The following is a 9,857-nucleotide window of genomic DNA, read 5'->3' on the forward strand; positions in this document are numbered from 1 at the left end:
AAAGGCCATGGGCATTGATTTTAGGAAGTCTTCTTATAGCTCATCACCTACCATCATTACAGCTGCTGATATTGAGATTGTGGAGAGTTACAAGTATTTAGGGGTTGTTCTTGACCTCAAACTGTGTTTTGAGCCTCATGCTGATGCCACTACCAAAAAAGTTCAGCAAAGACTGCTCTTCTTAAAGATGATTAGATCTTTTAATGTCTCATCTGAAATGTTCTCCTTGATTTACAGAAGTTTTATTGAATCTGTTATTTCTCTCTGTATTGCTGCTTGTTTTGGTAACATGACTCTGAAGAACAAGAATAGTTTTGGGACTTTTGGTAAAAACTGCCAGCAAAATCTCAGAGCGTTGGCAAGACAGGCTTTTGGCCATGTATAACGAGCATGTGCTGAGGAAGGCTCGCTTTATGGTTGTAACAATTGACTTGTTGCCCTCTGGCCATCGTTTTGGAGTACCTGCAAGGAAGTCCAAAACAATCCAGGTTGCTTTTATCCCTACTGCAACCCGTTTACTTAATGGCATGTCTTGTGGCTTTTTATCATTGTTTTGTTTATTCTTATTGCTGCTAAACTGATTTCCCCCTGTGGGACAATATAACCAATGTAACCAAAGCAGCCGACGTAAAGTGGCTGCATTCAACACAAGGAAGAAGAAAGCTACAAGACCAAATGTTCCATCTTGCAGTTCTAAAGAAATTGATCAAAACTTCAATTAGCATGTAGGTTTTTCATTCTACATAACTAACCTCTTATTGTTATTAGAACTAAAGACTAGAAACTTGAGACAGAAAAAAGGCATAAAATAAATTACTCAGTGGAACTTCTATTATAACCGTCTCTGAAGAAGGCCTGGTATTGATCATATGTATATTAATCCTAAAATCAAAGTGCTACTCAATTAAAACAAAAAAAGTTGGATTCAGATTCCATCTGTGAAATCTAATAATCAGTTAAATTCCAGTTAAAACACTGGAATAAAGCTTCTAGTGTCCTCTTGTTACATTATAAACCGTAATCTTCCAGTAACCTTCATGTACTTACCACTGGGCCTGCCAGTTAACAAAGCTGAACGTGGGGTAGAGGAACCAGCCCATCTCAGCCAGCAACCCCTGTTTGTCAATGCTGATGAAGAAATTTGGGGACGGGGTGTTCTGGAACGACACATTGACCAGCTTTCCAAACCTGAACAACAAATCGGAACATCAAAACAAAAACCATTACTGTGACCTTTTAGAAGAACAGTTAGTCCTTGTACGTGAATGTGAAGCATCAACATCAGGAGGCTTTTAATCCTGCAGGTGAGCCGATCTTACCGGAGCGTCTGAGCGACCGCAGGGTCCTGATGCACCATGGCAGCTGGGATGCTGAGCAGCGAGAAACACTCATCCCCAACACAGTTCATATCCTGGAGTGGATTTCCAGGGAGGGTATAGACGAGGACACCGGAGGCATTGGACTTGGCCATGCTCTGAACCTGAAGGAAAACAAATCAGAGAGGATGAAACTGTTACAGACCTCAATATTAATAATTAATGTCTATGCTTATGTAATTAATGCATTCATGGTTTGGTCTATAAAAGAAAGGAAACAGGGAAGAATTTGAGGCTACAATGCTGAAAACTGCTGAACTTGACATTTATGGTAAAGGTTTGTGTCACATAGATTTGAAGAAGAGAAAAAAAAAAACAAACAAAAAAAAAAAAAACACAACATTAAACAAATGGAACATTTTTATTTTTCACCAGAAATGTCTGTGGTCTTAGCTTCCTGATTTCTCTGTGCCTAACTCCTTAGAGTCATATAACAAGGGGAAGAGTGATTTGACTGAGAACCATCAGCAGACTTCATAAAACCAACTATCCACAGTGTCCATCCCACACTTTGATATATGCTGTGAAAAACAAATCCCCATTGATAAGTTGAGCAATCTGCAGCACAGTGGCTCACGGGTGCATGTCTTTTGGGGGAAAAGTCTCCAATAAAGGTTTTAAAAAATATATCTAAATTTAAAACTTTAATAATCTCAATAAAGACATATCTGCCTATGAATCTGTCAGCAAGGGGCAAAACTTTTGATACTGGAAGCTTTCTGGTTCCACTAGTGGTCCGAGTGCTATTGGCCAATCATGTTTGAGCAGGCTTTGACTACATGTGGGTAAACAGTCTGTGTAGAGAGCAAATGAGGGATTGGATTTGCTGAAATGCAAACCCAAAACTATCAGTACAGTCTGCCAATGATTTAGTTTTTGTTTTTTTAAATCATGACGTTTATATATTTTTCTCCTCATTCAAACAGATGATAATGATAATAATGATAATAATAATAATAATAATAATAATGGATTGGATTTATATAGCGCTTTTCAAGGCACCCAAAGCGCTTTACAATGCCACTATTCATTCACTCTCGCATTCACACACTGGTGGAGGCAGCTACAGTTGTAGCCACAGCTGCCCTGGGGCAGGCTGACAGAAGCAAGGCTGCCATATCGCGCCATCGGCCCCTCTGGCCAACACCAGTAGGCGGTAGGGTAAAGTGTCTTGCCCAAGGACACAACGACCAGGACAGAGAGCCCGGGGATCGAATTGGCGACCTTCCAGTTACAGATATGCTTCCCAACCCCCTGAGCCACGGTCGCCCACGTGGGGGGGTCAGTGTACAGCTTTGATGTCCATCAGCTACACCGGAGACCAGGAAGTGTTGGCCTCACCAGCCAAAAGTTCCCAAATTATTAAGAAATAAAAGTCAAATAAAAACCAAGAATTATTGTTTTCAGCCTCTCAGCATGTAGACTTGTGGTTTCTCCTCCATCGTTTCATTATTTTTGTCATTGATTTTTGAGTTGCCTTTCAATTCTGTCCTTTGTAGGTTGATCATTTTTACTTCCATCAAATGATATAGCATACCTTCATCCCTAACACATTACCCAGCCCACATCTGTATAGATATCCAGCCTGTTTGTTTTTTCCATTGAGATCTGATGTGTTTATGTAGTCAAGCTTTAAATGTCAAGAAAAAAAAAAAAAAAAAAGCCTTTAAGTCTCCGGATCCTCCCAGTTCGATTTAATTTCACTGAACTTCAAGCACGTCACCACCGAAGTCAACAAACTGGAAGCAAAAACATTCATTCAATTTGACACTAACAGACCTTAGTGAAGAAAGAACAGTTGCCTTCAGACACCCAGGCCACAGCACCTGCCACCGAGGGGAAGGTTTCACACCCATCTCCAGCATCAATCACTGTATAGGACTTTGAGCCCCAGCGTGCCATGAGCCAGTCATATCTGGCATCTAGTCTTTTAATGATCACAGGCATCTTCCACTCTGCAGGGGGGAGCCAAGAATTACAAATAAATGATTCCTCTCAACATTCCTCTGCATTCTAAATATTAATATCTATTAATAAACAGACCTGAAATTAACCTTCTGACTTCACTCCTCTAAAAATCAGGCAGGTCAAGAGAAAAATCAGTTGCAGAGTCTGATTCCATGCACTGTCTTACCCTCTGAGATGAAAGCAGCCTGGGAAAGACCACAGCCATGTCCCATGCAGCTCCAGTAGTAAAGCACTCTGGGGATCCAGTTACCCAGAGCAAAGACGGGCACCGGAGAGAAGTGCAGCCTGGACAGAACCTCCTTTTTACTGCAGAAACGTAAAAGAGGCAAGCGCACGGATGGTTATATTAACTCAGGAAGAACCATAAAACCTTATTTTCAGCTCCAAGTTTAAACTCTTGGACTTCAAAATAATCAATTTATTTCATACAGTTCATCTGCTAACTTAGGGGGGGAAAAAAAAAAAAAAAAAAAAAAAGCCATTTTAGTCACATGCCTTCTGATTGGCTGCACTTCAAAAGCAGAAGATCGGAGCATCAGGTGGTTGTGGTTTCTGTGTCTTAGATCAGCGGTCCCCAAACTTTTTTGCACCACGGACCGGTTTATCACCAGTGTGTGAATGTGTGTGTGACTGAATGTGTAAAGCACTTTGGGGTCTTTAGGGACTAGTAAAGCGCTAAACAAATACAGGCCATTTACCATTTATGTCAGACAATATTTTCACAGACCAGCCTTTAAGGTGTGGCGGATAAATACAACAAAATAACACCAGTACTGGTAGCAAAAAAAAAAGAAAAAAGAAGATTTATTCATAACACACAGGAAAAGACCCAGGGAAACTGAGTTAACGATAAAAAAGATAAACAAAATAATGATAAAAACCTTGAAAACCATAAATTTCACACTCGAGCCTCAACTCTTGCAGCACGGTACCAAACAACTCACAGACAGGGATATCCCCTGTGACATCATACAGAACCAAGAAAAACTGTCCAACACAAAGCACTTAGATGTGTCTGAAGCTTTTGATGGCCATATTTAATGCAAGCATCCACCATTTTAAGTGCGCATATTTGAAAGTAAGAAAAATCCTTCATAGGTTAACTCTAAACAACCCAAGAAAATGGTTAATACAATAAATGTCACTCTGGCAGTGACATTTGGGATCTTGCTCATGTTAATAAAACATTGAGATTTAAATAAAAACATCATGTTTTCCAATAGACTAAGGAGTTCTAGGTACTTTTTACTTCTGCTGCGCTTCCCTTTTTTCCCAGTGCAGTTTCCTGTGTTTGGTACAGTATGTTGTCACTATTATTAAGATGGTTCCTGTTTCACATAACCGATTATTTTACAGCTTTGAGGATTAATGTTCCTGAAAACTGTAAAATAAAATATCAGCCTCCTGTGCAAGTTTAAAAAAAAAAAAAAAAAAAAGGAAGTATACTCTGCTCATTTAATCTTCCAAGAAACTTTTTAATGTCAAAACTGTTTCACAGCACAGAGTTGAAATAAATGATGAAAGTGCTAAAATTATCCATCGTATGAAATCTATATTTTATGATCTTTTGGAAGGCCCTGTGTGTTTCACGTTCAAATAGAAAAAGGTAAATTTCCAGTTATATAAACTGAAATTTTATAGTTTACAGACAAAATTAACTTATGGATGGGAATGCATTAGAGAGGAAACAAGTGGGTCTCAAAGCTTTATGGAATTTGAACCAGAGCAGAAAAGAAGTCACATTTCACAAGTCTGCAGGTTTTTTGTTGTTAAAACTGTTTAATTTTTAACGGGCGACCGTGGCTCAGGGGGTTGGGAATCGCATCTGTAACCAGAAGGTCGCTGGTTCGATCCCTGGGCGCTCTGTCCTGGTCGTTGTGTCCTTGGGCAAGACACTTTACCCTACTTGCCTACTGGTATTGGCCAGAGGGGCCGATGGCACGATATGGCAGCCTCACTTCTGTCAGTCTGCCCCAGGGCAGCTGTGGCTACAACTGTAGCTGCCTCCACCAGTGTATGAATGTGAGAGTGAATGAATAGTGGTATTGTAAAGCACTTTGGGTGCCTTGAAAAGCGCTATATAAATCCAATCCATTATTATTATTAATTTTGCATCTGAAGCTCTCAAACTGTCTTTAAATAAAACCAGCAACTCCAACTCTATGCAGTCACGTGAAAATACTAAGTACAGGTTCTACTATTCAAATGAACATGATCATCAGCAGGTATTAGCGCCCACTCAAAGTACAGACCTCAATCTGACTGAAATGCTGTGGAGGGACCTTAAGAGAGCTGTGCATAATTTAATGCTCACAGGCCTCAGTGAACTGAAGACGAGTGGGCCAACATTTACCCCCCAACAGGGACAGAGGCTGAAAGTCACACACAGAACCATTACTTCAAAGTTCCTACTGCTAAAGGTCGTTCTACAACTTATTCAATCATTGGATGGACTTAGTGTTTCACAGTAGGTCTTTTGCCACTTCAAGTTGCTGAAGCCAAAGATTTAACCAACCTGCAAAAATATTAAAATTGACAGAAATTTATCCCCAAGTGAACTTTCAAGCACTTTAAATGATTTATATTTGTCAGTCATAATATGCACCACATTTGCTTTGTTGCTCCTGCTGATATTTGTGTTCTGTTGTGTTGTTTTATTACCCAATCCATCATCCTCTTCACTATCTGTGCAGTGCTTTGCATGTCATTTCTGTAGTGATGTTGTGATTCCATTTAAAAGTGGGTGTGCTGAAATATTTCCAGATGTGTACAGCTGTTCTTTTAAGCCTTTTTTCTGTTCCATTTTCACGTTTAGCTTTTAGCCTCTAGTGGAGGTTGCATGTTCTGAATCCCTGTCCATATCTAACATTTGACAGAAAATCGAAGTTTAGCCTTGTGCTTCAAAACTAGACTGTGCGTATGTAAAGTGAGCATAGGTAACTCCACCACCCACAACAGAAAAATTTTGCATAAACAGCTTCAGAATATTAATTAATTTAATATAATTGTATTGACACTGAGTATGTTTTACTCAGTGCAGGTATGCATTGCCAAGTGCTATTAAACATCTGTTTTCTATCACCACTGGAACCCAATTCGTCTGCCTTACAGCGAGGATGAGTCCTTCACGCTCACCTGTGGGCGGCGGCCCGCAGCACCTGCTCCCGCATCCAGAGAACATCATTGACCACAGAGTCGTCCAGGGATAGGAAGAGCACTTGTGTGCTATTCGGAAGTTCCTCCACGAGACTTTTTAGCGAAGACTCTGAGCTCCAAAGGCACTCCAGAAACCCTGAGTTGTTGGTGAAGGCGTGGATCACCAGAGGTCCCCTCAAAGCGTCGGGCTGGAAGGAAAACTCCCCATCCAGAGTTGGTACTTTGAACGCGTCCGCCGGGTCACCGGGCTCCGGCCCTGCGGGAGGTTGCCGAGATCTCAAACTCACCGTGCTGTCACCTTCGGTCAGCAACACCTGGCGCCTCGGTCTCCCTCCTGTTTCAGCGATATGAGCTGCCACAACAATCAGGAACCACAACAGCGCAGACTTTGAACGCAACAAAGCCATGTTCCCGGTGTAAGCTAGTGCCCGTGAACTCACCACGAACAACCGAGGTCGGACATCACTTCGCCAAAAGTTAACTTAAACTTAAAGGGTCAGAGTCTTTTTTAGCTGTCCCCAGACGACCTGTGATTTCCTCCTTCCACCTAATCATGACATCCAAACATTTGAGCTGGAGGCGGGCCGAGCCGCTGTCTACGGCAGCCCTGCAGGGACACAGGTCTGGGAAAGCGCAAACGGTACTTTTAACGGAAAATGATCTGAAACAGAGAATTTGATTGGTCGTCAAAATAATTAAATCTGTCGTGATAAAACGCTTAGTTGAGGCGGAAAACAATAGCAAAACAATAGGAGACAATAGCTGCAAAACGACTAGCAGAAATAAATTTTCAACATCTCGCGAGATTTGATGATGACCTGACCTATTTCAGAGAAATGTTTTAAGACCCCTGATTTACCCCCCCCAGTTGTGGTAGATAGCTGTTGCTCCTTGTGCCTGGTTCTGCCGAAGGGTTCATCCTGTTAAAAGGGACATTTTTTTTTCTTCCTACTGTTGCCAAGTGCTTGCTTATCGGGGGAATTTCCTTGTATTATTGTAGGGTCTTTACCTAATAATATAAAGCACCGTGCAGGTGACTGTTGTTATGAATGGGTGCTGTATAAATAAAACGTAATTAAACTGAATCGTATTCTTTTATCTCAATAAAAATATTTAAAAGGTTATCCGACACAAGAGCCAATTCGAGAACTAGAGTATGCCATTACAACATATATTGGTTGCTATTATTAAGAAAACTATTCAGTTTTATCGATATAAAGTAAACAATGTAAAGTACAAGTATAATGTAGCTCTTTATATAACCGTATCTCATTCATCAGGACATTTTCTTGCACATCTGCTAATACAAAAACTAAGGCATGTCTCAGAGAGCTTCACCATATCACAATCATGTCAAATTTGAGGTTACATATTGAGAAATTAAGATGTAAAAGGAAGTACAAAACCAAATAAAAATAGATTATAAAAAAGTGGTGGTTACATACAGCAACAATAAGCTGCTAAATGCACAAATCAGAGTCCTTTAATCTTTATTTATTTATTTTATTTAGGACAGTGCATGTTAATGAACATAAATGTAAAACTAAAAATTACATGAATGTAAACATACCAGATTATAGCCAAGGGCTAATTTCCATCTGTTGTCCTTAAGCATAAAAAATAGACATAATAATTCATAAAAATTCATCATTCATTCATAATAAAAACTCCATCACCAAACTTACACATTCACACCATTCTGTTCCCAAATAAAACATTAAAACTATACAACTCATACATGATCACACACTTTTTGTCCGTAACCAGTTTTTGACTCTTTTACTGTTAATTTAACGATTTTCCATGTGCTGTGAAGATGTTCCAATTATATCATATAGCGTAGTCTGATAAGCATTTTAGCCAGTGTTAAAGTAGTCCAGTTCAAAACATTTCTCTGAACAAGTCACACAAGACCATTTAGAAGACGTACGTGCAACAAGTGACTCAGAATAATTGCCGGAGATGAGCATCAGCCCTCATCTTTCACTCACACAGCTGTGCGTAAAAGCGCGCAAACGTTGCGTAAAGGGACCTCGGCAAAAGAACCGTGGATGTTGCTCTCTTCATCTGAAACTCAGCAGTGAGGTGTGATCCACTTGCACACAGATATTTATTATCTGTGTTCCTGGCTAAGTACACACAGTCTGCAGTGATGGAAACGCTTAAACTTGTTTTCATTTCTGTGCTGCTTCTGTCAAACGTTTTCTGTCAAGATATGGATGCTGACATCTGGAGAGAAGACATCGAGGAGGTAAAATTTTATAAACCTGCTGGCACTTTCTTTGCTGCCAGCGTCCTTTCAGAGTACGTATAAAGAAAGTTAAAACAAAGTATGTGATTATGATTAATGCTTACGCTCAAAACCTTTTAATGAAATAATTTCTTGGATTCGGTTTCAGGCTTCTATTGTATTTTTTCTCATATGGAAAAAAGAGAATGTTTAATATTAAACGTCTTTATTTGCTTGTGTTTGTCTCATATAAGGAAAAATGGCCAAACTCTAAAGAAATTCAAGACATTTTAGTTAGAATGATCAGAAAACCAGGATCTCGCCAACATCTTGGATTTATGGGGAGAAAGGAGTCTGGTAAGACGATATGACGGCATTTTGAACAAATTTATGCAGATTTATGTTTTAAACTGCTCATCTACCCAGAGAGAGTTCACTCATCCATTTAATTCTTCACAAACAGGAAAAACACGGACGGCACGTAAACGTAAGTTTTATAACTTTCTATTTTTTGCATTTCAGTTCAGCATTATTTCAGAGGTAAAAATTTTTATATATATATATATATATATATATATATATATATATATATATATATATATATATATATATATATGGCGAAATGCTGTTTTTCTTTCTAGGGCACAAATTTCAAACCTTTGTGGGTCTGATGGGGAAGAGAAGCTCTTGGGATTAAGGTATATTTCCCGCAACACTCTCATAAATCTAGTCTCACATCAGCTTATATTTGCCTGGTCAACTGTTGGTTTCATCCCCGCAGGAGCTCTGTGACCCGGCGTCGATTCAAGGCTGAAGATCGGAGAGAAAAACTAAATTTCCATCCGTGTGATTTGTCTCCATTCAACTTTTATAGTCTGTACATATTATTTAATGTATAAAATATAACATTTAGTGCCATTGAAAATCGCCCTAACACTTAAAGTGCACAGAGCGACACCTAGTGGTAAAACAGTGTCCTATATTGCCACCATAGAAATCATTTAATAATTCAAAATTACCAGAGCACGTGTTTAAATTGAGGGGCTTTATAAAAAAAATTAAATAAAAAGCATTATTTTATGTTTATGTTTCAGTCACAAAACTGGTGTTCTCCCCACTTCATAATG

At 39.4% G+C, this 9,857-nt stretch overlaps 2 protein-coding genes across 4 annotated transcripts in view; one reads left to right on the forward strand and one right to left on the reverse strand.

The window, feature by feature from the left end:
- Positions 1 to 7,132, reverse strand: part of LOC113032274 (uncharacterized) — a 13,750-nt gene extending 6,618 nt beyond the window's left edge. For both annotated transcript variants that reach the window (XM_026185092.1, XM_026185093.1), the window contains exons 1-5: positions 6,480 to 7,132; positions 3,511 to 3,650; positions 3,156 to 3,331; positions 1,320 to 1,480; positions 1,048 to 1,188 (exon numbers count right to left, since the gene is read on the reverse strand). In XM_026185092.1, coding sequence (XP_026040877.1) covers positions 1,048 to 1,188; positions 1,320 to 1,480; positions 3,156 to 3,331; positions 3,511 to 3,650; positions 6,480 to 6,907 — 1,046 coding nt within the window. In that variant the 5' untranslated portion in view covers positions 6,908 to 7,132. The remainder of the gene's footprint in view (positions 1 to 1,047; positions 1,189 to 1,319; positions 1,481 to 3,155; positions 3,332 to 3,510; positions 3,651 to 6,479) is intronic.
- Positions 7,133 to 8,289: 1,157 nt separating this feature from the next.
- Positions 8,290 to 9,823, forward strand: LOC113032276 (protachykinin). 2 transcript variants are annotated; one of them, XR_003273852.1, is made up of 5 exons: positions 8,292 to 8,751; positions 8,985 to 9,087; positions 9,194 to 9,217; positions 9,372 to 9,428; positions 9,512 to 9,823. XR_003273852.1 is itself a non-coding variant. In XM_026185096.1 (4 exons), exons 1-4 carry the CDS (start codon positions 8,653 to 8,655, stop codon positions 9,425 to 9,427), a joined length of 282 nt encoding a protein of 93 aa, XP_026040881.1. In that variant the 5' UTR covers positions 8,290 to 8,652; the 3' UTR covers positions 9,428 to 9,501. The 2 variants fall into 2 exon arrangements, 1 of the variants encoding a protein (XP_026040881.1); XM_026185096.1 differs by lacking the exon at positions 9,512 to 9,823 and having other exon boundaries at positions 8,290 to 8,751; positions 9,372 to 9,501.
- Positions 9,824 to 9,857: the final 34 nt, after the last annotated feature.

Source organism: Astatotilapia calliptera, chromosome 11, assembly GCF_900246225.1.
Source record: "Astatotilapia calliptera chromosome 11, fAstCal1.2, whole genome shotgun sequence".
Lineage (NCBI taxonomy): Eukaryota > Metazoa > Chordata > Actinopteri > Cichliformes > Cichlidae > Astatotilapia > Astatotilapia calliptera.

Bases quoted from the DNA above. Each gene is read 5' to 3' on its own strand.
- LOC113032276 (XM_026185096.1), top strand. From the start codon at position 8,653: ATGGAAACGCTTAAACTTGTTTTCATTTCTGTGCTGCTTCTGTCAAAC. The intron at 8,752-8,984 runs GTAAAATTTTAT...GTCTCATATAAG, and splicing joins GGAGAGAAGACATCGAGGAG to GAAAAATGGCCAAACTCTAA. The intron at 9,218-9,371 runs GTAAGTTTTATA...TTTTCTTTCTAG, and splicing joins AACACGGACGGCACGTAAAC to GGCACAAATTTCAAACCTTT.